We start from the raw sequence: 27450 nt of genomic DNA on the forward strand, positions 1-27450 counted from the left end.
GAGAGAAATGGTTTAAAGTCTGAGTAGAGGCAGTGAATGCCTGCAGCTGGGAGGCTGGGGAGGAGCCACTCTACGTGCAGGCTTGGGCTAGGTCTACACTGCAACAGGGAGGGTGACAGATATACACTAGCTCTGCGTGAGCCAGCGTGCTCCAAACAGGAGTTTGGATGTTGCGGCATAGGCTAGTAACTGGAGGACAAGCCCACCTGACACACACACACGGGTCCAAATTTGGAGGGCCTGGGCCAGCTCTACTACAGAGGCAAAACCAGTGATCAACCAGCCAAAATGAATAGTAGAGACAGGCTCCAAACGGAGCTGCAGGGCCTCCACATCTCTGGAAAGCTGCTGCCTTTATTGAGGTGCCTAAATAGGGCATGTAAGGCTCTAAATTTTAAGCACCCGTTTGAAAACTTTGGCATGGATTTAGCTTCTTATTTATTGCTAACTCGCTCGAATTAAGCTTCCATGATCAGCCCCTGCAATTTTCAAGACATCGGCTCTCCTCTCTACTGTTCATTTTTTCCTTCCTTCTTGGAGATGTGGGTGAAAGAGCTACAAAACTACCATGTGCTGTACATTGTGTATGAACACAGCTGCCTCGCACAAGACCAATTCTGTTACTATGTAGCTGATTAAAAGTGAGCCTGCTAGATAAAGGAGCAAATACTCTGGATTACTGGAACTGTACGTGAAAACCCCTACAAGTCAGCATACGGTGGGACCCTGATATAGCAAGCAAACAAACGGCAACTGCGTGTCTCCCTGCGAACATCCATGTCTTTCTTGATCCCCGTGAGTCATTCCTGATTGCAATTCCCAGTAGCAATGGGCACCCCCAACACAGCATTCACCTGTTGTAACACAGGAGAACGTATAGGCCACAATTAACAGTTTCTCAAACTTTGTTTCAGCCACCTGCAGAGTGCTCCCTGTAAGGGGTTCCAGCATGTTAAAGTGGACACACTGACTCAGCCGGAAGCAGTTTCCAGTGTATCTGTGCCAGGTAAGGTCAACGGATCTTAATAGCTGAAGGGACTTGGAAGCAAAATCCCCATGCCAAAGCGCCTGCTTCAGCCATTTCAGGCAGAAGGCTGAAAGGTCTCAAGGGACTAAGCAGCAGGATCTCAGTTTAATCACTAGTGAGCTCTGTGCCCTATCAGAAAAGCTACCCTGCAGTCTTGCAGCCTTAAATTGTACCTGTCGGCACATCACTGCCCTGCCCAGTAAATGCCGTTGAACGGTACTTTGTCCTTCAGGACAAAAATGTTAAGCTTCCAGGGGTATATTTTTACATACATTAAGCTGCAGGCATTGAAACAGCTTGCAGTGCCACAACTCCCCCTCCACACACACTGAGGGCCTGATTCTTCTGCCCCGTAGACCCTCTGGAGTCATTTAAGCCTATGCTGGGTATAAAATGCCCAAATGACGGTGGCACTTGGCCCCCTCAGTGTGAATGACTGTACCCGGGATAACACACTGGAGAATCAGGCCCATGTGTTCATAGCATAGAGGTTACTCCTCCATGAGAGCAGCATAAAACATTGACAGGTTTCAGAGTAGAAGCCGTGTTAGTCTGTATCCGCAAAAAGAACAGGAGTACTTGTGGCACCTTAGAGACTAACAAATTTATTATGCATCCGAAGAAGTGGGCTGTAGTCCACGAAAGCTTATGCTCTAATAAATTTGTTAGTCTCTAAGGTGCCACAAGTACTCCTGTTCTTTTTGCATAAAACATTGTGTGTTTAAAGTGGGACTGCTCTGTTGTTGTGGATTTTTTTGCTTGTGTATGGCAGGAGTTTTTCACTTTAAATATTTGTATGCAACTCAGTGCAAGACAAAATGAGTCCACATTTCTCACTGCTGAACAAAGAAGCGCAGCTGCTGGTTTTTCAAATTTGTAAAAGCCCCAGGATTGGAAGTCACGAGATATGGACCAGATGTGGCCCTGTGAAGTTGGGTAACTTTCTAAGGCCCACACACAATTTTTTTGCTGGTGTAACTTGCTTGGTTAACAATGTGATTTAAAAAAAAAACAATAGAGCAATACCAGTAACACCCCTTCCTATGGCTGCAGCTATGCAGTATGAAGGTCCTTAGCACCATATGGGAATAAGCTATACCCGTCTAACACTTTCACCATGTCCACACTGAAAGGGTTGTACCACTTCACCAGTGGGGTATAGTTAAAACAATACACCTTGTGTATGGAGATAAGGCCTTATCCATTGTGTGCCTCTGTTTGCCCCTGCAGATAATAATGACTTACCTCCCACCAGAGCTGTGAAGTGTAGTTAGCTCGCAATGCATGAGGGGGAGAGGGTCCTAATGGATGGTGCTAGCATCATGCAGCATTTAATTACTTAAGCAATTCATTTTTCAGCACAGCTGTAAACAGCTGAATTCTGCTCTCGTTCTCACAGTTGTAAATTCAGATTGATTTGATTGTGGCAGCTCCTGCTTTACACCAGAGTTACTAATACAGGATTTGACTCATTGTTCCTCTCCCGCAACATTTCAGCTGTGTGACAATCTACCTTCCCTCCGAGTGATTTGTTTTGGAGGCAGAGATCAGGTTCTTCCCATTTGTGCTGCTATGAGCAGTCCCGCTTTGACACCGCCCCCTCCTGCCCTCTCCCACCGCACCACCGCAGGGAGGGCTGGCCATTGCCCACACACAGCTTCAGGGGCGAGACTGAGCGCCTGCATTGACCGGTTGTTCTCTTGCAGCTGCCTGGTGCACTCTGAACAGAGATTGAGTCCTCGGCCGGCGCGGAGTCAAGCAGCAAGGTGACCCGTGGCCCTTCCAGGCTCTTGCCTTTTCTGTCCAGTGACTTCTCTCTCCCTTTGCAGAGGACTAAACTCCTGTCTTTTCTAATGCCTTTGTTACAGGTGATGTCTTTTGAGTTCTCTACTAAGCAAGAATGTCAGCAATGTATTTGCTAGGTGTTTGAAGTGAAGGAAAAAACATAACCCCACTCCCCCCCACCCCACCCCACTGTCATAGCTCCTAAACACTCCCCTTAAAGCTTGGGATGGGGCAGAGTCTGCTTGTCTCCTGTCCCCAGTAGCCCCATTGCCAGGATTCATGGGTTTTAGTCTTGGCTCTGCGACAGTGGGCAAGTTGCTTATCCTGCCTGTGCCTCAGTGAAGTGAGGATAATAGAACAGCTTGGCCAGAATGTTCAAACCAGGCGTGCTGGATTTTCAGCACTTCTGTCACTATCTGACAGGATCAGACTCAAGCCCCATCCCATGTAGGATCCTGTGTGAGGGGCCAGCACCAGGTCACCTCTGTTAAGGAGTCTAAATCTCAACACTGGTGTTAGTTTCTTTGTCTAGCAGTTTTGTAAGAAAATAATCTACAGCATAGCCCTACCCCTGCTGTAAGAGTTCTCCCTGAGGTTTCACTAGTTCAGCGCTGCATAGCATAACAGGCCTTACTCCTGGAGAGAAGGAGACATTGTGCCACTGCCTTAGAACTAGATACAAAGGATTCATCCGTTCACCTTTTTTAGATTTTTAATTTGTTCATCGGGTTTCTCCTTTATATTCTGGCTGCTGAGAAGAACCACCTGCCTTTCTCCTTCCCTGCCCAGTCCTACCTCTTGGTTCCACAATTAGTTTCCTTCACATTAACGCCAATGCATGCTAAATAAGCCTTGATGTACTATAGATGCCTTCTGGCTGTAGAAAGTAGCAATCTGTTCCTTTACTAAGTTTGGTGCATTTTGTATTTGTTTCTAATGGGGACAGAAGCAGGGGAGACTATTCTTTGGGATGCAGGCTTGCTTATTTCTTCACTTTGACTGTAACATTTGGTATTATTCTCTCAGTATGTTAGAAATCATCTGGCTTTCAACCCATAGTACACTGTAGGATGTACAACCTGTAAGGAATTTAATATTAGGATATGTACAGTTAGGTAATACAGAGACCAAATAAAATGTAACTGGGAAATGGTGGTGGTTTTATTCTAATCTCTCCTTGCTCTTCAACAGGGAAACCGAATGGAAGTAGTTTTGTGAACTTGTAATGAAAAACACATCAAAATAATTCAAGGGTAGGTGGAAAAGAAAGGGCAGTTTTGCACAAAATCACTGTTCTACGTAGTGGGAACTCCCGTATCCTTATATTGAAGCTGAGATGCCACAGTGCGGGAATGTCTATACTGCCATCAGAGATGTGACTGCAGCCGTCCAGATAGAGCCGAGCTAGCTTTGGCCTAGGTGATCAAAGCTGTCTACACGTGCTACCATCACATCTCTAACTGCTGTGTAGACATGTGCATGAAGGATGTCGGTGTTACACTAGTACAAGCATTAGAACTTACAGAAGGTCCAGTACCAGAGTTGAACTTGTATCTGTTCTAGCAATACCGCTATGATCTGTAAAATACAAAACATGGTAGTTCAAGGATTCGCCCTTTTTCCGGAACGCGCACACTCCCACAGCTGTAAATGGGTGTCTGGTTATTGCTTTGAACACGGTATGTAATAAGGGCAACAAAATGGGAATGGTATAACCCATTGGGAAAGCTGGAATTTGAGATGACAGTAACAGGCTTTAGTTTGAAGAGGGGAGTATCAGGGACACTTTGGATTGCCCTTTCTCCTGCAGTGGCTGATACTTGGGGGTTGCTGTGATGAAAGGCAACCATGTACCATCAAACATCAGAAGGAAAGAATATATAAAGATGGGAGGAGGTGCAATGCTCTTACAGCATCACTATGGTGTTTGACGGCACCCTGCTGCATGGTAATGCTCGTCACTTAGCTAACTGGCCCCTAGGATTTGACTGTGTACATTTTTTTTTTAAAGCTAAAGTGAACATAAACAGGGAAAGGCTGAGAAACACCCATCAGTCATTTGGAAACCATGCTGTCCTCCAATAAGATGCATTGTTCTTTGCAAGCATGGCTGCCTGGGGTTGCACCAAATAGGTCACACTGGTCAAACTGTAGGGGATCAAATTATGTGCAACTTGCTGAAGGCTGCTGGGTACCTGTAAGCACCTAGAATTTGTAGACCAGCTCCATGACAGCAATGGTGGTGCTCTGGCCAAATACAAAAGCGCCACAGAGGATGGAGATGACACCCCAAGCAATCAAACAGGACCTAGAAAATAGAAGAAGAGTGCAATGGAACTCTAGGTAATGATTTTGTTTCCCAGGAGAAGGCTGATTTAAAGAGAAGTGTTACCATAAATACAACTCTTCCCCTAAATAAGAAATCAACTTTTGTTCAGTGAGATCTTAGGTTTAAAAAACACAAACTACCACTGATACCATAACTGTACTGTTCTTCAGACTGGTGGTGCAGTGACTGAATTCAGCCTTATAACTTATTTTACTGAGAGGGGGAATGTTGCCCAATGACACCTCGTCAGCTGGTTAAAATGGCAGCAATGTTTAAATGGAAGTGGGCAGGGGGGAGGAGGAGTAGAAGTTTATGGGTGCCCACTACAAGTTAATTAAGCCTGAACCCAATTTCTCTGCCTGTCCATCCTGTATCTGTTACAGAGTTCCAGCCCCAATGTAAGGTTCTCCTGGAGCAGAGAGGTGCTGGGCCCTGTAATTCCCGCCCCTCTCTACTAAAGAGCAATTATCAGAAAAGACAACCCTTGCTGGGGGAATGCAGAGACACAGCAGCTCAACCAAAAATTACACTTTACTCCCCCTGTGAGGGGATGAGCTGGGTTCAATTTCTTCCTGTGAAATGAGAGACTGTTGAGTGACTGCAGTCAAAAGGTCAGTATGGATGCACACGTCAAAGAACCCAGCTTGACTTTCAGGTCTGTGGTAGAACTTCTGGCAGGGACATGCTCTAGTAGCCAAGGAGAGACCAAAGAACATGGACCTCTCACGTCATTTATAGAGAGTCAAACTATATTTCTAAGAGGAAAACATTCCATTTTGCACAAAATAGGTGCAAGGCTCTTGCTTATGAGAAATTGCCAATGCACCCTCTACTACACAGAAATGTAGGCCCTGCTGAAGAATAAAGAATTTTTCCTTTTGCATTTTGCTCCTGTTTGCCCACTTGTCAGTATGGCTATGGCATTGCTTTGGCAGGTAAGTGACAGTATTTTTTCTTAGCGCCAGGGTCCCTCTTCCTGACCAAAGTAAAAAACCTCCCATGCTTTTGACATTTTAGTCAAATTCCATGACAACACTACATGAGTAATAAAGAGGAGCTGGACACTGAAAAACCCTCAATTGTAGAGGCTTTAAAAACATCCTGATTTGCTTTCAGTGTAGTCATGAATATTTTCTTTGGAAGAGAAGGATGTTTGGGTAAAGCTACGAGACTCCAAGATACTGTCTGAAAAACATGCCCATCAAACCTGTCAGCTGAGTGAGTGGTTTGTTCAGTGTAAGGTAGCAGAAGTGATAATCTGACAACTCTCCTCAGGTGAGCAGGACTGTCCCTGTCCATCTGAGCTATAGTGAAATGCAAAATTCAGTTTAAGAAACTTACATTGAAAGATACTTGTGAATTTGGTTGTGTCTTGACTTACAGTGAAACGAAATTCACAGAGACGCAAGGCTCTGCTTATGCACCCTTTAATTTGCGTAGGGCTTAAATATGACTTGTGCTGGCTCCCTCTACAGGCCCGTTCACTTCCTCCATCCCAGATGCAATAACTGAGAGACCTGAACCCATGACCTCCAGCATCGGAAGTGGGGGTCTTAGGTCTAAACCAACCAGGCAGCTGCACAGGGTTAAACAAAGTGATTCCTTTCCAGCCTCTTCTTAAAGACAACTCCTGGCTCACAAACACTCCATCCCACCCTGCCAAAGCCCATTAAAAAAATTACAGGCCAGCATAGGGTAGTTCATAATTACCGATGGGCTTTGGACATTCCTGAAATGAGCTCAGGAGGGAATTGCATCCAGCCCTCTTTGGCCAGAAGCACAAATGGTTTCAACATGGAAACCAGCCAGTGGGGCAGCATTATTTCAGGCAAAGAATCCTGGGAAGAAGCAAGACGACTTGGGGGGTAGAGGGAGCGGAGAAAGCAGACTCCAGCACCAGTGAAAAGGGCAAGTTATAATTAAGCAACAGCAGTTACTGCTTCAGGTTGTGTTGCCAGGTAACAGATGACTGCAGGCCAAATGCCACAAGCTCAAGGCAAAGGCTATGCAGTCTGCCATGAAAGGGGGCTGCTGTTACCAGATTCAGTCACAAACGCCCAGATTCTCAAAGGTATTTAGGCGCCTAACTCCTGTTGATTTCAATGGGAGTTCAATACCTTGGAGGATCTGGGCCGAAGGGCTCAGTTTGGTCACCCTTGCTTGCGTTGACTAAGACCATACTATACAAATAGTTCCCACCAGTGTCAGTCAATGCACCTCCGTCTCACCTGTAAGAACAGGAGAAATAAACCCACTGAAATGTTAAAGTACTTATAAGGGTGAAGGTGACAAAATTGGGCCCTTACTATTTTAAGGGAATTAATCTGCATTTAGGTGGTGGTCTGACTGAAAGATACGTTGTAGAACATTAAGCTGTCAGCACTGTAGAATAAGCATTGATAAAATCCAAAGAACAACAGAAAACCTGCCTGCTTGTTTGTGAATTGGAAATTAATCTGCCTGTTTTCCAGCCCTCTGGGCCTGATAAATTAAGGCATTTAGTGCAAAATTCAGAGAAAAAAATACATTAAAATTCCTTACAAACAGCTAGAGCTGGGTGAACATGCGAGCGGTATTCATTCCAATACAAACCACATGTGCACTTTGACTGTATTCGTGACCCTTATTTGCCATGTGTACACAGGGATTTTTTAAAAATAAGATTGCAGAAAAGGGTCTCATGAGCAAACAAATATGTCCCTATGGCCATGTGGGCAGCTCTTCCATTGCTCGGGGAGCAGAACCACCACCAGGTGGTTTACGTGACCAGTTGCACACCGCATAGTGAAGAGTCTGGTTAAAAAGAAACCAAAACTTCTGACTGCAGAATTTAAATAGGAGCACCAGCTACATTTGCCTAATTTGTCAAATTATTCGCTAATAGTTCATCTAGCTCTACTAACATCTCCGATCTTAAATATTTCAGTTTGTAATCGAATTTCTTACCATTCAAATGGTTTCAAAACTTTTTACACAGCTTAGACAGTGAAACTAGACTGTCTGTTCCCCTCTCTCTCAACCGGAAGGGAAAATGACTGTGTAGTTATACACAAAAACACTCATCCTTTTGGCTTTAACTGCTACGATTAATGTGTTATTTGATGTCACATTCTGAGACTGCAAAAGCCTTGCAGTGGAGTTTAGAAAGGAAAAAGGACACATTCATTCTACGTTAAGTTTTCCTGGGCACTTCTGATGTGTGGGAGATGAAGACAGAAATGGAGGGACCCTGCCACATCTTTGAACTGACCATCAGGGACAGCTCCACTTACATAGGCTATACATGTGGTGCACTAGGAACATCTCCTAATAGTTATATGCCCAACATGGTATAGGGAAGCTTACTTTTTTCTTGGTTCGATGGGTTCCGTTTCCATTGCACATACTAGACATAGCCCTGCAAATCAAAACATATAATGTATGTCATTTAAACATGCTACATGCATTCCCAGTAACCACGAGAAGGCAGTGGCAATTTTAGAAGGAACCATACATTAGTGCGTTTAATTGCCAAGGTGTTGCATTAGTTCAGTTGTGCATTGCCAATCAGCACTACAGCTCTATTAGAACATGTATGGATAAAGTCAGATAGATGCCTTAACTTAAGACTTTTTCCCCCTATTTTCATATGTTTAGCAGGATTTCCATCATTTTCTTTTGTGGCTTCTGCTCTGCAGACATGCACACTCACTTCTAGTTGTTACTTTAAACTTTTGCATGACACCCGGCTACATTTGGAGGGCTGTTACATAAAATCATTCATGTGGGTTCATTTTACTTAGGAAAAAAATGATGACGGTTCAGATTTTTAGGAGGTATTTAGGCATTGCTTTGCTCAGTATTGCAACGCCTAAATATCTTTAAAATCTGGGCCTTTGTCACTTCCATAACATGAGATGACTACTAGCGGTATGGAAATGTGACTGAGCATTGAAGGAATGTAAACGGAGAAGGGTAAGGAAGGAAGTGTCTTTCCCCCCCGCTCTCTTTGCCCACAGAAAACGTGTTACTGAATGTCAGGAGCATCCATTAGATTTCACATCTACCTCCGCCTACATTGCATCCCACCAAAAACAAAGTGTGTCGATTACAAGGTGCTGTTAGGATCAGACCATCTTTGGAAATTCACACAGGCCGTTGTTCTGAAGCCACACACATAGTTCTGGAATTACATTTGTTTTTGAAAAGTTCTCAATACACGGGCAACCTGATCATGTCTTCCTCCTGATCTCCCCCTGCCCACCTCCCCTACATACATTGAGAGGAAGATTTCTCCAGTGAGTCAATTTTCCACTCAGCTTGTACCCCTCTGGCATTATGGCAAGAAAGTTCATGATGGCCATTTTGGAACACCTGAAAATCTTAATTGCCATGTTGATCACGCCGGGCCAGAGACAGCATTATAATTGGCACCTACACGTCTAGGTGAAGAGTTTTTAGCCCAGGAGGCTCAAAGAGGAAGGGATTCGGTTAAAAAAATAAATCAATAAAAAAATAAAAAAATGCAACCAGGGAATTTATGTAAAATCAACAGTCCTGAGGCAGTTTGAAATAAAAATAAGTGGCGCTTCCAGCTATAATTACCTCTCACACCTTCAGTGAAGGAAACTACAAAACATTTGCTCAAGAGGGTGGTAGCTGAAAACAGCAATGAACGGAGAAACACCCCGCCACTGAGTGCCTTGCAAAAGCCGCTCTAGACACATTCCTTTAAACAGAAGGTGCTCCCTTTTGCTGAAGAAGGAACAATCCCCCACCCAAGAAATATTCAAGCCTAGAGTTTTGAATGTGTTCCACTGCATTTTACACCTAGGTGTAAGGGATTACACAAAGATACAAGGCTGCAGAGAATCCGAACCTGTGGCCAATGGACACACTGATAACATGTTACCAAACAAAATTCATGAATGTCTCTTTGTCTCCAAAACTGCCAGATTGCAGCCACATCAGGAGATTCTTATCTGAAGGCTACTTTTAGGAGTCTATGGCTTCTGGAGCCTTTCGACCTGGCTCTTTGCTCTAGGAATAGGCCCAAGCAGAAAGGCAAACTTAAAAAACCCATCCTCTTTCCCCCTCCAGCTCAGAGCCCCAAGATTAAAAAAGATCCCAGATGAAATCTTGGGGCGAGATGATGTTGGGTTGTTTGTTTGTTTAAAGGGGCAAATGGAGCAGTGGTCATTGAGAAGTTTTTTAAACTTGCACATCGCTCCCAGTGCACCTGATCAGAAAAAAATCTGAGCAGGAGCCCCACCTCCATGTCAATTCCCTTCCGTCACCCCAGTTTTCAAAGGAAATTAATTCACAAAAAGCGTTTTCATCCCAGAGACTCAGAACACGGGAAGTAAGTTTAGAAGCTTCACTGATCAGTAGTAACTAACGCATCAAACCCTTCCCAGGCTCAGCTCCTGAATTAAAATGCACACACACATCGGTTAACAAGTACGTGCCTGGAAAGATGAAGATGAAGAACGCGCTGATGCCACCAATAATACTGATGACCTCGCTGATGTCGGGGACAAACAGAGCAATGACGAGCGTCACTATGATCCACGTGATAGTCAGCACAATCCTCGTACACCTCTCATAAGGCTCCAAGAGCACGACAGACCTGCACTTGTCATTCAGACAGACATCCTGTAGGACAGACCTATCAGACAGACACAGCCAGGTTACATACAGCGCTGTGCTGGGCTCAGAACTCCTGGCCCTTGTGTCTGCTAACGCCCACAGTCAGTCACACCTTGTGACGGGGTCTTTCTGGTGTCCCAAGCGACTGGCAGTTCTTCCCAGCGAAATGCATAATCGGGGCTCCAGTTACTTGGGCTGGATTGTATTGTTTGAGCAAGGCACTCAATAGGGGCAGTGTAGAGCTCCGCTCCACCCTGGCAGGGAGTTGCTCATGGAACACGCGTTCTGTGTAGATAGACTTATACCTCCCACACACTCACTGCTGCCCCTTCCCAAGCGCGTCTGTGCGCAGACGGAAAGCACCACCTTTTGGGATGGGACAGGCGATTTTCCCCAGCACGCTCCGCAAGGGGAGAGCCCATGGCTTCACCATCTCCCCATCCCAACATGGGCCCAGAAGTTCCTGCCCCTGCATGAAGGCCAGGACAACTCACTATCTGTATGACAGAAGCACCTAGAGGTCCAAGCCAAGATAGGGCTCAGCGAGTTACACTCACCTCAGCTTTGTTACAGTGAGGGGAAGATACCTGCCTGCTAAGAATCTCACTTTCCCAGGACTGGCTCTAGGCACCAGCAAACCAAGCACGTGCTTGGGGGGGCACAATTCCAGGGGCAGCATTCCGGGAATTTTTTTTTTCTTTTGGCTTGGAGCGGCAAAAAAAACCTAGAGCCGGCCCCGCACTTTGCCCTCTGATCCTCTTGGTTGGGGTCCTCGAGACACGCCCTTCCTTTTCCCTTCCACAAGACCCCCTGCAAACTAGGGGCTTTTGATGTGCCAGCTTGGCCGCCCGCACGCTCTTCCCTGAGGCTGCTTGCCCGGGTGTTCTGTTTTATAATCTCAGACAGCCCCTGCCCATTGATCCCTTGTGGGGAGGTTGTCACTGCCTTCCATACGGTGACCACCGTCTTTAGGAATCTTCTTCGCTCTCATTGTGCCTATTGTCCGTGCAGAACTCACCCTTCCCTGGCTTTCTCCCTTCACCATTGTGAAGGGATACCCAGTCGGTGGCAGATTTTCAGCCACCCCCATTTGGGTCTTTGCCTAAGGCATTAACTTTGAAACCAATTCACTGTTTTAGAGGTGGGCTGCATTTTGCCATTAGTAATCTCTCTTTCCAAATCTTCTCTGGATGAAATCTACATCACTGACACCTACTACCGTGTCAGCGTGGGCATAAACCCAATCCTAAACACCGCACCTCCACACATTTCAATAGCCATGCACAGCTGCAGCCTCTCTTACCTCCCCAGCAGGAGAACGATTGGGTAGATGGTAATGATGGAGATGCCAAAGAGTAGCCGGGCTATAATGATGACCAGGTCATTTCCTGGGTATGACATCAGAATATCGGCAGCAACATCAGCGCCAAAGGTTAAATAGCCATAAAGCCCTAGAAACAAGAGAAGCAGCAAAGATCAGAGGCATTAAATGTGATATTGAGCTACAGTCGTGATACCATTTGGGGAGGAGTTTGGAGGAGGAACCAACTACGAGGGAAATTATTAAAATGAATGTGTATTGCTCATTATAGCCAGGGCGGGTAGCATTGCCTATTATTAAGCAAAAAGAAGAACAGGAGACTTAGAGACTCTAAGGTGCCACAAGTACTCCTGTTCTTCTTTTTGCGGATACAGACTAACATGGCTGTTACTCTGAAACCTATTATTAAGGTTGCCCAACACATCCCATATAAAAACCTGCTTATAACTTTGCAAAACTTTAGCCATTTGGGCTGAAATGTTGCATGCAGGGTGTCTGTGTCAGGCTGATTTGCGAGGTGGGAGACAGGGGTGTAAAAGATTTGAAAGAATGGATGGCGGTCACTTAATGAGGAGCTATTCTGTTCAGGGAGCACGAACCATTCAGTCCACTGACTGAGGCTGGGGCCCTGTGGGAAATATAGTTGGGGATTACGTAACTGGAGACTGTATTCGAATGCAGACGCAACAGAAGGCCGCATCACGATTGCGCAGGCCAGCTTAATTCTGGCATTTCATAACTTCTGAACGCTTGACTTTGCAACTGTAGTCAAGTTATTTGAACATAGGCGGTGTGTGTATTTATCACTTATGTGGGAGGAAGCCTTTAAGGAAGACAAATTTATAAAATTTCCTTGCCCAATGACTCCCCACTATGACAGCTGAGCTAGAAAGAGTTGAAGCAATCTTTAGTCAAACAATTTAAAGGCATCCTGAGCACAACTAGCTGCCACGATGCTAATCAGGAAAGCCCTTGTCCGAGCGCTATGGCATGTTTCACGTTGTATATTAACATAATCTAACATGAAGTCATTGTCCAGTGTCAACAAGGCCTACCCGTGCAATGCGGTTTCTGGGTGAGAGGGGAGGGGGTAAAAGTTTCAGCAGGTTGGGATAAGGTGAGAGGGAGGGGTTACCTGTAAGAGAATAAATTAACAGGCAGAAGAGCATGGAGAGCACAGACACCACGATCCAAAGGGAGAGTTTCTTGTTGTGCATGCTGCTGTAGATGGCTATGCAGGCTTCATGACACTGAAACACACGAGAGAACACGGCACGCTTATCAGCAGGTGAAGGGAGGAGGAAATGCCTCTTGCCACATGAACTGCAAGCTATCGGCTTCTCATATTCCCTCTGTGCCACAGTCCCACCACCGCCCTGCCTCCAAACCTTCCCCTGGGGCCTCCCACTCCCATACGCAGCCACTCCGCCCTTCCCCCAGACCCCTGCCTCAGCAGGAGGCAGACTGCTTGGGTACCTCCTGAGTCCCCTCCAGAGACAGGTCACCGCCCCTTGAGTGATTCTCCCCAGCCACCAAAACAAAGGGCTGGTCCTTCCTCCTGCCAGGAGAACAGAAGGGGATGTTCTCTGCCTCTGGAAGGCGCCACTCCCACCCCTCTCAGGGCCGGAAAAGAAGACGTTCCTTTCTCCCCACTTCAGACAGCAGGGGAAGGGAAACGTCAAACCCCATAGTTCTTGTTGCCCCCTCCATGGGGCAGGAACTGAGCCAAGCAGCTAACCTGCTATGGAGCGAAGTCTAGGGGAGCTCTGATCTGGGTTCCACTGGTTCTGCCTGCTCGGAGACCAGACCAGAACACAGCTCCAAACCCTCCCTCTGCACTGACCCCGTGGCTCATGCAGGGCTCTTACTGTATCAGGCTTCCCACGTGAGGCAGCCCCATTAACACTACTGCTTATAGAAAGATGCCCATTACTGGAAGCTCCTTAAATCAAGCCCTTCCCCTGTCCCCCCAGACTCACTAATGAAGGACACAACTCAACGTTGGGCTCACCAGACAGATATGTACCCTGCACTCCCGAAACTCCCAGGGTGAAAACCTAGCCCCATGGAAGTCAAGGGGAGTTTTGCCATGGACTTTCCTGGGGCCAGGATTTCACCCCCAGTGTCCCACCTGTAGATTCTGGGATGCATGGTATTGTGGAGGTGGGAAGCAGAGTCTCTGCTTGTTCCTTGTCCTGGTCAGGAATCTGGGGGGGGTCCCTAAACTGGGGCATCTTGTTAAGTGAGAGCTTCTGCGAAGGCAGCTGTAGTAGTGACCTGCTGGACTGGCCCACCGAAAAGGACAATGGAAATGCACGGTGCTGTTACCTGAAATCCAAAACAGATCGTTGGGATGACACTGAACATGGAAGCCCAGGAAGACACCCTGCATGATTGGGAGAGGAAGGGGAGCACAGCTGATCAGTTCAGTTGAAGAAAAAGTAAGTCAATGGGGCAGGAAGAGAAATACATTCCCAGCCTTGCCTGGCACTACAGCGAAAAGCCGCCCCCCTGGGAAAGTAGCCCAGCAGCACAGCGTCTACTGGCTATTCCAAAAGGAGGCAAGTTTGCACCCACTTACACAAGAGAGAATTCAGCTTCCATTCTTGCAACAGACTCTGCGGGCCTGGAGCCCCGCTGGCTTCTAGGAGGGTCAGCTCACATGAAGTCAGTTGCAGGATTGGGGCCTTCGCTGCATACGGACACCCTAAACCCTGGCCTACCTGAGGGAATCATTCCCCACTGGCAGCCCCATACGTTTGCCAATGAACCCCTGGCACAGACAGTGCTCCCACAGTCACCCCCATTTTATAACCTGCCGTGAACCATCTCCTCAGCAGGTTTAACAGTGGTAAAGAGGCCTAAACCCACCAGCCCCCTGCCCCAACCAGGGCTCTCACTCTTACTAATGCTAGTTCAGCTGAACTGGTGTTGGTACCAAAGTGAATTTATTGCTACAATTGCCTAGTGTAGACAAGGCCCTGGAGACAAGACTGGAATTTCTAATGTAAGAAAGCAGAAAAAGCCTCCCATTGGGGAATTATTTGTGTGTGTGTGTGTGTTGAGGGGGAGGGTTCAGGCCTTCTTGATTTATCAGACTGAAGCAAAATAGAAAAGGAAAAGGAGAGAAGCCCAGTTCTCCCTCACACCCTCCATACACGGTCACCTTTGTAGAGCCACACAGCCATGACAGACCCTGAAACACACACTTCTCCCAACACCCAATGATGCCTGCATGCCTCAAACACCCAGATGGCTCACAGACCCTTTGTAATAATATACCCTCTGGTCTTCAGAATAGAGGGCCAGATCATCTGCATCGCTCCACTGAAGTCATGCATGTGGCATTGATTTATGCTGCCAGCTGAGGATCTGACTCTGAAGTTGCTATTTTATGCAACCTAAATCCTTGTTCAACCAATTTTTAACCACCCCTCTGTTGCCCATATGAGGTATCTGGTGGCCCCGATACATAGAAACCCCCTGCTTAGATATCCGCATCCCAGCAACAAAGGGTTACTCCGCTAACCACCCTGCGATGGCATTGATTGCTTAGCCTTGTTTCAAAGTGAGCAGCATGCACTTTGTTGGATTAGTTATAGGGGCAGGGAGAGCCAAGCACTCCCTAACCGCCTGAGATGCACATTAGCACCTCCAGGCATGATTGCAGCTGCCCTGGCCACTAACTTTAAGGTCAGCAGATCCAGGGCTCCTCCAGGACATTAGCACAGCATGGCAAGCCAAGGAGGAGGAATACAAAGGAAAAAACACAGGCAGACTTTCCTGCTGTTTTAACAGCCTGGCACTGCATAAAAACAGCCCTGAAGTTCCAGCACATTTGTTGTATTAGCGTCCTAATTGCCACTCACACGTTTGTGTCCTGGGTTTAGTGCCAAGTCAAGGAGCCTGGAGTCCTTTGAAGCAGTGATACTTACTTTGAGGAATAATGGTGCTCATGCACGATAACATGCTCCGTTCTTAGGTAGTATTTTATTATAATCACCAGCGTCAGGTAACAAGCAGCCAAAGTACCTAAAATACTAAAACAAAAGATGGGAGAGGAAAAGCATTACGCTTTTATCGCACAGCATGAAGATTCAGCCACTCTACGTTGGCAGGCTGTAATGTTCAATGAGTGTGAGTTACAACCCTATCAGAGAATACACTGCGATTCATAAGGGCAGCAACCTAGCTACTCACTGAAACTGGGAAAATACTGCGCTTGTGAGTTCCTGGGACTGCAGCCAGACCCCAAACATGCACCAGTGTCTGCACAAAGGGAAACACCGCCCTGTCCACAGAGAGAAATGTTTGAACTCTCACAGGAGTCTGGCCTGGAGTCTCCTCTCTCGCTTGGTTTACACTGCTGTGGCCCCCAATTCACAGAGGGGAAAGCGGGAGCACACGTTCACGCCCTCTGCCACATACATGCTTTTTGTAACACTCACCACTTCTTAGCTTTACAGAGACGGTAGATACAGGAATGAGCTCACCCGCCACTGAAATGCAACCACCTCTGGGGTGGAACGAGAGACACACTGCACCAGCAGCACTACCCGGGAGTTTGAGGGAGTGAAAGGGAAAGATTAATATCTTGAACAAACGCCAGGCAGGGGGATTTAGGTAGAAAGAAAATTACCCAAGATGCCGTTTGGCCAAGACCCAGATTTAGCACCCCCATTCCTGTGAGATTGCTATGGGATCTGAAGTGTCATTCAGAAACCTCTGCCCAAGTGAGAGCTGCTGAAAGGACGCGACCTCAGAGAAAGTCAGATTAACATGTTCACAGTCTCTTCTTACGCTGTCTATTTTAGGTCACATCCTATCTATTAGCAATTACAAGTGAGTTTATTGTCTGACATCCAGCTTGTCTTCTCAGCTCTGCTCTGACCCTAGGGATTCACTTGCCATGTTGTATTTTCCATGTTCACCAGGAAGTTTCTTAACCTTTTCTAAGAAGTGAAACCAATTCACCAAGTCCCAAGCCAACGAGAGCTCAGCTAACACACATGTAGGGCTCCCAATGATGCCCACAAACCCAAAGCACTAGCCCAGATTCAGTACCTGTGGACAGGTGTTTCTGCAGCGTGGTCAGAAGCTCACAAGCTCTTCACCTGCACTGCCTGGAGCAGTGGGCGAGGATGGGCAGCAAGTGGCAGAGACGGGGCGTGGCCAGCATTTGGGTGAGTCAATAAAATCTGCGTTAACGCGGAGGCGGTGCACGTGCCGGATTTCAGCTCCTCCTCCTGCTAGCCAGGGGGAGTGGCTCACTTGAGTGCGTTTAAGACCAGCACATAGAAGAAAGCGAGACCAGGGCAGGGAGGAGGGCCAGCCGCTGACCTGGGAGTAATCTGAAGGCTACCTGCAGCTGCTCGGTGGCTCACTGGGTATACAGGGCACAGTGTCCTTGGTGCACACCAGCCTGCACCTGCCATGTCCCTCCTCTTAAGTCCCCACATCGGGTGAGTTGTAGTAACAGAGCACCACGCTTAGCAGCCCTGCCGGTGGCTCAGCACGCTTCTCTCACCCCTGGCTTGCAGGGCTGGGTGCATTTGGCCCCAGTTCAGCCTACCAGCCTTCCTCAGAGCTCTGTAATTAGCGCCAAGCGTACCTGGTGTATTTCTGGAACCCAATCTCCCTAGGAACAGACAGAGGGAAGATGACCAGGGCACACAGGGCAGTCAGGGTGAAGCGGTAATCTGTATACCAGTGCTGGGGAGGAGGTGGCCCTTCTCCACTCAGAGTCCCATTCATGTAGAGGGAGTCACACACTGAAGAGGAGAAATGGAAGAGGTGGTTCAAGGGGACAGGGGAGATCAGCATCCGCTTGTCTCGTGTTGTCCTAGTGGTCAGCAGCAATAGGGCCAGCAATAGCGTGAATCGCTTTTTAGATCTCAAACACAGGAACTGCTCAGTAGCACCCAGGAATTAAGATCAAGTTTCAAACCGAGGGCTCAAGGGCTGGAAGAATCTCACATGCAGCATGCAGTCTCTACAGGGAGTCTACAGTCCTATCAGTGTAACAGCTCGTCAGATACTAGACTAGTCTCCGCTGGAAACAGAAGTCTGGGAGGGTTTGACCATGGAGAAAGTGGCCCTTGGCAGAAGAGAACATTGACAGGACGGCCGCCTTTCGCCAAATACACAGGGCGCAGGGCGTGCCGACCACTCAGCCTCCCTCAAAATTGTCTCTGTGCTGATAAAGTTAACAGCCTAATTTTCCAAATGTGACTAGTGATTTTGGGTGCTTTCCTGGAGATGCCTTAAAGGGGCCAATTTTTTTTTTTTAGAGAGCAGACGCTCAGCATTTTCCAAAAATCAGGCCTCTCTATGGTATCTCAAGTTGGGCACCCCCGCCCCAAAATCAAGCCCAACACATTTATTTTGGAAGTCTCAGTTTACATACATGCAGAAAGCCTGAATGACGCAGACTGCAATAGCTCATGCTATTGGCATGAGCCTGAATGGCCACCTCTCCTTTGGAGGGTCTAGGGTCATGGTCAGAACAAGGGGACTCTGTGTCAGGTCCATTCCCTAAGCAGGGTCACTTACATTTTTCCAGCTGATCGCCCACCACTCTGAGGAAAGCTACGGAAATCATGAAGAGATTTAAAATGAAGCAGATCTCGCAGAGCTTCCCAATGGCCGACCCACAGATTTCTCTGACTACGCCCTGGTACGTGAACTGGGTGCTGATGGAGGAGGCATATCCCAGGATCACTAGGCCGCTAATTAGGAATATTAAGGAGCCCTGCAGAGATGGAGGACATAGGAAAAAAAAGTGCAGTGAGTTTGCATTTATATTGGTCCTCCTTTAACCAGTGAGGATTAGAGCCCATCTTATGCTGTGAAAGTCTTTCCTCAAAAAGCCCTGGAAGTTACATGGCAGTTTTGTAACATGAGCATAAAGCAATTGATACCCAAGACAAACACATCCCAGGCTTTGGCAAGAGGAGGCTGCTTCCTTTTGATTCTTCCAGTAAAGTGAATGCCCCTGAACCATTAGGAGACAGAAGGGAGAGAGCAGAATCCCTGCCATCACTAATTTATTATTTGTATTGCCCTCGTCATGGACCAGGACCCCACAGCACTAGGCGCTGTAGGAACATACATGGCCGGCTCTAGGCACCAGCAAACCAAGCAGGTGCTTTGGGCGGCACATTTTCAGGGGCGGCATTCCAGACAGCCTCTTTTTCTTTTTTTTGGCGCTTGGGTGGCAAAAACCTAGAGCCGGCCCTGGCAGCGGCAGCGCGTCCTGCACCGAGGGCACCCTGGGGCCACTGCGGTTCGCGTCGGGGAGCAGCACCCGCACCTTATGGCCGGGTGGGCTCCGAGCGTGGGACACTTGGCTGAGGGCCGCCCCTCGGGGCACACGGAGCTGCCTGCATGTGCCGCAAGGCGGCCGCCCCCCCCCCAGCGCCGCAGAGCCGCTCAGGGACTGAGGCAGGGCGGCCAGGAGCAGCAGCAGGAGCGGGGCCATAGAGGGCAGGGTGCTGCCGTGCGGTGCCCACGTCCCACTTTCCGGGTCTCCGCTCCCTCTGGGGCTGCCCTGCCCCGGCTCCTCAGCCCCCTGCCGGGGCGGTCCCCCCCCCGTCCTCCCTGGTCCCGGCTGGAGGCGGGAGCCCCGGCTGGAGGGACCCTGGGCTGAGGCCCCTGGGAGCCCCGCTGCTTACCCCAACCCTGCCAGCGCTGGACCAACTGGAGGCGAGGGGAGTGGGCAGAGTCAGTGCTGGTGGGGGGAAGCCCAGAGTTGGGGCGCGAGGAGGTGCGGGGGGAGGAGAGAGCCCAGGGTTGTGGTGGTGGGGGGGAGGGGGGCAGTCAAAATTTTTTTTGCTTGGGGCAGCAAAAAACCTAGAGCCGGCCCTGGGAACATAGAACAAAAAGATACTTTTGAGGGATAAGAGAGAAAAATCTAAAACAGAATTGGCAACGTCCAATCTTGTATCTGGCCACTAGATGGCAGAGGGCAATCTAACTGCCTACTTTAATGGATGCATTGACATTTCTAATGCAGTTGGTTAGCCCTGATTCATAGATGGATCGAAAGGGGTGTTATATATCTATGTATAATGTAACGTATCCATCCAGGCTTGAGTACAGTGAATATGCAAGTGTAACGAGAGTCTTTAGGTTTGGTCTCTTTTGTTTATTTCCTGGTGGAACCTGGGCCATAGTAGAACACAGGCGATCTGCCAATGCTATTCTGAAGGACACACACCTAGTATGTCAGTCCATGGTGGTGGTGCTTTTTTACACTAGCGGCCAAGATAGGCTACGAATGAAGGATCGTTTTATGAGAATAATCATGGGTTAGCAAGTTTTCCTGTCAAAACACCCTCCAGCAGCATCACCTCAGTATTACCCACACGCTGTGTGCGGCTATAAAACAGCGATGCTTTTGTTTTATGGCGCACACCACACCTTCAAATTTCCACCGCTCTTTTGCATGTTCAGAGCCAGTGGTGGGTTTTGGTTCTCAGAGCCATTGCAGGCTGTCACAAGGAGCCACACGCTGTTCTCTCGCTTGTTGTTTTTTCGTACTCTAACCTTCATATAGAAACGTAGCGCTTGATGTGTGTGTGTGTGTGCGTGTGTGTGTGTGTGTAGAACAGAAGAACACAGCAAGAGGGATAGGATTGTAAAAAAAAACGAAACCCAAAGGCAGCATCATGCCTTCCTAACTCAGTACTACACTTGAGAGCGTTTTTTTCCCCTTGCCAACCCCACTATGCCCGAAATCGAGAAAATTCTTTTTCTCTCCTGCTACAACCTGCGTAGGGGAGAGAGTCAGCATCAAAGCCGGGATCTGAATGCAAGAGGCCTCGTTCTCCGTTCTGTGCTCAGATGAAGGAATGGGAAGTGTTAGGACAATACAAGGTATAGAACTGGTACTTACCGTGTAAAATGGCTGCATCAGGAACCAGCCAAAACTCAGAATTTGCCAGGCATCACCGCGTACCTCTCGCCGGAGGGAATGTCAGTTACCGCTCTGTAGTAACTGTTAACAAAGGCTGCCTTTTAGCAGACAGCCTCTGCAAATGAGAAATCTATCGATGGGCTTTCAGTTTGAAGCCTCCATCCCAGCCACATATTAAAGGCTACTTTAATCCACAAAAAATAATATGTTCAATACTCCAGAGATATTGAAATGCGAAGATGATTAAGATTTAAGGGAGGACTCTGCTCAGTCCTCGGTGAATGCACAAGAGGATGGGGGTAGGGATAGAGGGCAAGACAATGATTTTCTCCCACCCCCTTGTGCTCCCACACAGCACCTGACACATCACAGCTTTTGGACTCTCCGATCATTACTTTTCACTAGCACCATACAAAGTGGGCTGGAACATGGCCTCAGACCCAGTCATCAATGGAGCAGACACTTCATCTTCTTCAAGGGTGGTACAGCAGCCATGATCCCCCACGCACCCCCAATCACACTTTCTGGAGTCACAAGAAGTGTTTAATTTCACTTTAGTGGGTTTCAGATCTGATAGCAGGTGCCTCCTGACCAAGGTGGCAGCTCCATAGATTTTTGTCTTTGAATTCTTATCCTCCAAGTTAACTTCGCTTACTGCGTGAGAGGTGACACACAAACAGCACTGGCATTGAAATACTTCATCCTTTCCCGACGCACTTTTCCCAACTGGTTAACTTCTAAAATTTCGATTGGTCAGCAGATAGCCCTTGGTTTCATCAGAATGTCTGCTTACTGCCGCTGTTAAAGGAATGGTGCACCTGGAAACTAGTCAGCTACATGAAAAAGAATTGGAAGTGATTTCAGATACTGCACTTGCCACCAACTTCCCCTGCCAATTTTTGTGGGTTTCCAATCCCATCTTTAAAAATCTTCTTCTCCCTCTTGCTGGCAGCTGCCACGCAAAAGAGTGAACCCCAACAAGAAGGGAAACTGACTGACTCTACATGGGAAACAGTGAAACTGACGATGCAGAAGTGGGACAGATGGGGCGGGGGGAAGTGTTGCAGTTAGGGGAGGACTTTCCTTCCTGCCTCTTTGTGCTGGGAAGCCTGAGCTACACATAAGAGAAATAATACCACCTATCCTTACATAGCACTTGTCATCAGTAGATCTCCATTACGTCACCTAGGAGGTCTATATCATTATAAATACAATCAAACTGGTTACAAGATTCTCACCACTACCCTGCCGCCCGGGGTGAAAGTGAGCCGGTATGGGCTAGTACAGCGTACCGTAAGAACCCGCACCTGCCCCTTTTGCCTCCCCTGTCGGCGGCCCTGCTGGTAGGGTCCGTACCAGGCCGCCAACAGGGGAGGCAAAAGGGGCAGGGACGTTAAAGTGCTTTAAGGACAGTCCTTTAAATTTGCACTTTAATTTTGCTACACCCCCCCCCATTGGGGGCCCTACCAGCAGGGCCACCAATGGGCTGGGGGGAGGAGCGCAGTAACGTTAAAGCGCTGCCGTGGCAAAAGACCCTGCAGTGCTTTAACATCTCTGTCCCCTTTGCCCTCCCCTCAGCCGCCGATGGGCGGGGGGGTGGGGCGCAAAGGGAGCAGCTGCCTCAGGGCCGGTGATTTAAAAGGGTCCAGGGCTCTGGACGCTGCTGCCGCAATAGCAGCGTAGAGATTCCCAGTCAGGCTGGAGCCTGGGCTCCGAGACCGAGACCCTTCCCGGTCGCTGGGTTTCAGAGCCTGGGCTCCAGCCTGAGTGGGAATGTCTACACGGCTGTTTTTAGCCCCGCAGCCTGAGCCCTGCAAGCTGGACGGAGTCCTTTAACCTGGGCACTGAGACTCAGTGCTCCGAGTTTTTCTTTGCAGTGCAGACGTCCCTTCACTGCCTTCACTCAAATCACCATTATACAAGCACAGAGCAATGACGAGGGAAGTCTGATATTTGAGATGAAAGAGCAAAGATTCAGATTAAGTTTCCTCCAGGGGTTTTGCAGAGAAGATCTAGAAGTTCCTAAACCTGCAAACTCACCAGCAAGCATTTACAGTGGCACCAATTACACCCCTGATGAGGATGACCGAGGCAGAGATAGACACACCCAAAACAATACATCTTAAGGGGAAGCCTGCCTTCACGGAGGGAATGAACCCAGAAGAAATCTCTTAATTAATGCACACCTGTTAGTAATCTTATTTAAAATAAAATACAAAGTTAAAAGATTTAAACCTGCCTTTATTTTCATTTAGTCTTCAGTTAAATCCACCAGAACCAGGAAAAAAAAGGCCAGAGAACTAACTATACACACAGGCCTCATCTCCAGCCTGGCTTAGCTGCCCCGTCAGTCAGCATTGTGGGTGCTCAGCATCTCTGGGGGATCAGGCCCATATGATACGATTTCCTCAGCGTCAGTTCAAGGTCCTGCTCATGCCACCATGCACAGCTGTGAGAAGTTCCACTGAGCCCGTGTGTGCTGAAGAAACACTAGAGTCAATAACTCCCTGGGACTACTCACCGTAAGGAACAGGGCCACAGGGTCACAGCCCAGCTGGCAAATCAAGGCCCTAAATCACCCCAACATGCACTTTAAGAGAGAAAATGGAAAGTCAGGCGACTCCATTTAGATGCACATAAGTCAAGAGAACATTAAAAAACAAACAAACCAAAAAACACCACAGAATCATCCTTCGTTTTAATTATTCTAATGGTGACATTAAAGCACCATATTGTGTATTACAGATCAGACTTACAATACGTTTGAAAGTCTCAGCACCATGTGACAGAATTTGCACAGACCAGTCAGACTCTCCTTTATGAGCTAACTACAGGAAGATAGCTCTCCGGGTTAGGGTGACCAGACAGCAAATGTGAAAAAATCGGGACAGGGGGTTGGGGGTAATAGGAACCTATATAGGAAAAAGACCCAAAAATCGTGACTGTCCCTTTAAAATTGGGATATCTGGTCACCCTACTCCAGGTAGCCCTGATTTCATCCATGTCCCGACTCCTATGGGCCTTGCTTGCATCAAGCTGAAAAGACTAAGACGGGATCAATTTGTTACCGTTACTTTATACCCTTATCCCAACCCCATTCACTTCAATGGGCTTTGGATCAGGCCCTCAGTCATTGACTCATTTAAACTTGATGCAGGAAAGGGAAAATGCGGCTCAGACCATATTCCTCATAAAAATGAGAGAGTGGGGCCCCATTCTTCTCACTTACACCAGTGAAGCTTGCTTGCTATACAACAGGAGTAATTTCACTGAACCCAGTGGAAGGAAGAGGAGGAGAAGGTCCAGTGCCATCAACATAATAAAGGTCCATATTCTCGTGAGGGGAAGATTTTCAAAAGGCATAAAGGGCAGATGGGCTCCCAAGTCCCATTTGTACCTTTGAAAAATTCCCCTGTAACCTTTTGAACCTACTCCTACATCACTCAGTTCCTCTAAATCCTAGAGACAAGAGACAATGGTTTCTATGCTGGAGGTGTCAGGCTATTGGTGAGGACACGGCTGCCCATCAGTTGTGCTTTTATGTGTTTTTATATTTGATTTTAATGGTTGTTGTCGCACCAACGTTAAACCGCAAGAAAAGAGTCTGTTACACAAGTTGTGTGGTCTCGTATAAGAGCTCTTACCAGCTGGAGGACAAGAAATGCATAATATGCCAATAAACATGATTAGCACATAAACAGCACCGTATTAATGGGTTACTTACATTCTGATTGGGTACATACTATATTGAATATCTTTGATTATTTGTTAATACAAAAATGCTTGTGCAACAAAAAAAAAATGGTTTTCCTCCTTTACCAAGTTTTAAAACATGCTCAATAGTTGTTAACAATTCTATTAGTATAAATGAAAATTAGGTATTTGTCTTACTCTTCAGAATCTTTGTTACTTAGTAGACTTTCATCAACCTGTAATTCGTTCATTTGGGTCCCATTCAATATCGTCATGTCATGATCTTTCTCACTTCAGATTCCTTAAATCCTGCATTTTCATGTTGAAGACTCCCCGGTTACCTTAAATCTATTTTATGCTGATGTGAGGCCCAATCCAAACACCTGTTCAGCCAAAGGAGCCTTCCCACTGCCTTCTATGGGTGTTGAAGTAACCGAGAATATGGAGATTTTTTCTTAAACATTGCTGGTTGGAACTACAGACACGAAGGCAATTGTGTACCTCTATCTGAAGGAGAATTAGATTAAAATAACATTGACTTCTTTGCACAATAATCAAACTTTGTAGAAAAATGTGACATTGGAGTCGGTGGATAATTGATTGGAAAAGCTTCAATTAATCAAGAAATGTCACTGGCAGAGTAGAAAACTCTCTCTTACATATCTCAATTACCAGCAATATGAACAAATAATTTAAAATCCTCCAATAGACAGGTCATACCCACGCACAGCATCCCCATAGATTTCCATACAGAAGTGCCATCTTTGTCCCCGTAGCGATCCACATCACTTACCACAAGTCTAATGTAGTTCTTATTCATTAAAATTCTAATGCGGAGCATCCAGAAAAGGTGAATTCAAGCAAGATTTCGTTGCCTCAGTCCTATCACTAGGAAGTAGTATCAGTGCACACAAGTTGGTCATGCTTAACGTTGCCAAAATTCAAATTATGGCTTTTCCCTCCCCAAGTCCATGGACTTTTAATTATAAAAATCTATAATATCCTTGATAGAAGGAAAATTATATAGATATGGTCTTTACTATAAAAAAGTAAAACAAACTGAGAAAAAAGTTGCAAATTTGAATCTGTCAGATCTATCTGGTGTTTTTACCATCAAAGGTTAATGTACTTTTGGTAATATATAAACTGAATCTTATTGAATGCTCAAGCCAATCTCTCTCCCTTTATTATTCAAATCATAAGAATAATTTGTTTTTAATAGGAGAATGTTGGAAGTTATATATACACACATCTCATTTCTGTTATCCTCATTCACCTCAATTACTAACCCAATTATCTTTGTTAATTGCTTTTATGATCACATATACCTTAGCAATTTTTACAAAACTTTCCATTTCTTCACAAGTTAGTTAAGTACGTTTTGTTGGGGTTTTTAATGTAATATTTTCTCCCATAATAATTGTACCAAGTTGATAGGAGTCTCCATTCGGACTACTTGGTGGCAGCTAAAGGCTTCCTCCCTTAGCTGAAATGGGGGCCATCTTGGGCTAGATGCCATAGGCTGACATGGCGTCTGCCCCAAAGAGCTTACAGTCGGAGGCCCTGGATTCCAAACATTCCCATGCTGAGCTTGGAGCATGTGCTCGTGTGTTGGCAGCACTGGGGTAAAGGAGGTCCGTGATGGACATAGGGCAGAGGATATGCAAGCACAGTGATCAGCACAATGTTAGTCACAGCTATACATTTGCACATCGACACACAACAGGGACTGGCTGTGAACTATTTTTAACTCCCTGCCCCTTACCCTAATTACAGGGTAAACCACTGAGCCACCTCCGACCAGATGCCATTTGAACTCACCTCTTTTCTCTGCCTTTGCTCTACAGTTACTAGCTAGTGCCACTGTTTCAACACGGATAAGAGGTGGTGCATAGAGGGCAGGGGAGGAGGTCAGTCTCACAGCAAAAAGAGATACTCTACAGGACCTGAGGGGAACAGGGAGTGTGAGAGGAACAGGGGGAAATACAGAAAGCCATTTGTTACCACTAGAGAAAGATTAAGCTACAGGATTTCTTTTAGCCACTAACGCAGAATCTTTGCCCCTCCAGCGCACTAGTCAATCACTATACAGAAAGCCCTGGGATATTTACTTGTCACTTACCAGTTCCACGAGAACAGCTGTAGTGATCCCTCCAGCCTTATTGAAAGCCCATGGGAAATTAAGAAGTCCTGCTCCAAGAGATGATTTCAGCATAATAAAGACAGCCCCGGCAGAGGATAAGTTTGGGCTACCTGACTCCAGAGTAGGCTTAGCTAACAAGCCGATGCTCTCTCTAGCCAACTCCTCCATCTCTGAAAGGAAAGAGGGCTGGGTTTAATTGTCTCAGAGTAGACAGATCTATTTGACTAACAAGTCTCTCTGGAATAACAGATCTTGGGGAAGGTGCCTCCACTCACATAGCTCTAGAGCTGAATTCGGAGTAGCACAAATCCCTTCGAACAGTTTATTCCCTGCTTTGGCAAAGAACATTAAAAGGAGTGGGGGGCTCAGAACTTTCACCCCCAATCACAGACCTGCAGGGGGGGAAGGATTGTGGGAAACCAGATTCTTCTCAACCAATCAAGGGTCAGGAGAATATGAACCAATTAACTGAGCCAACTTGTGTTCAGTCATTTCTCAGTGGCTCATTTAATTGACGATCTCTCTGGAGAGGATTAAACAGGAGCAAAGTAAGCAGCGAAGCAGTGTCAGATTCTGCAGAGAGGTGTGTGCAGAGATGAAGAACAAA

General features: G+C 47.0%; 2 protein-coding genes across 5 annotated transcripts in view; one reads left to right on the plus strand and one right to left on the minus strand.

Moving 5' to 3' along the window:
- The window catches only part of NECAB2 (N-terminal EF-hand calcium binding protein 2), a 366975-nt gene extending 363973 nt beyond the window's left edge, over window positions 1-3002 (plus strand). For all 4 annotated transcript variants that reach the window (XM_034788644.1, XM_034788645.1, XM_034788643.1 and 1 more), the window contains 2 exons: window positions 915-1006; window positions 2734-3002. In XM_034788644.1, coding sequence (XP_034644535.1) covers window positions 915-1006; window positions 2734-2762 — 121 coding nt within the window. In that variant the 3' untranslated portion in view covers window positions 2763-3002. The remainder of the gene's footprint in view (window positions 1-914; window positions 1007-2733) is intronic.
- Window positions 3003-3543: 541 nt separating this feature from the next.
- On the minus strand, window positions 3544-27020 carry SLC38A8 (solute carrier family 38 member 8). The gene is made up of 10 exons (XM_034788646.1): window positions 26823-27020; window positions 18643-18841; window positions 17702-17861; window positions 16026-16130; window positions 14419-14476; window positions 13226-13340; window positions 12073-12220; window positions 10589-10788; window positions 8487-8538; window positions 3544-5120 (listed from the first exon to the last, which is right to left on the minus strand). Exons 1-10 carry the CDS (start codon window positions 27009-27011, stop codon window positions 5018-5020), a joined length of 1329 nt encoding a protein of 442 aa, XP_034644537.1. The 5' UTR covers window positions 27012-27020; the 3' UTR covers window positions 3544-5017.
- Between the last annotated feature and the right edge of the window lie 430 nt (window positions 27021-27450).

This window comes from Trachemys scripta, chromosome 13 (genome assembly GCF_013100865.1).
Source record: "Trachemys scripta elegans isolate TJP31775 chromosome 13, CAS_Tse_1.0, whole genome shotgun sequence".
In the NCBI taxonomy this organism is placed as follows: domain Eukaryota; kingdom Metazoa; phylum Chordata; order Testudines; family Emydidae; genus Trachemys; species Trachemys scripta.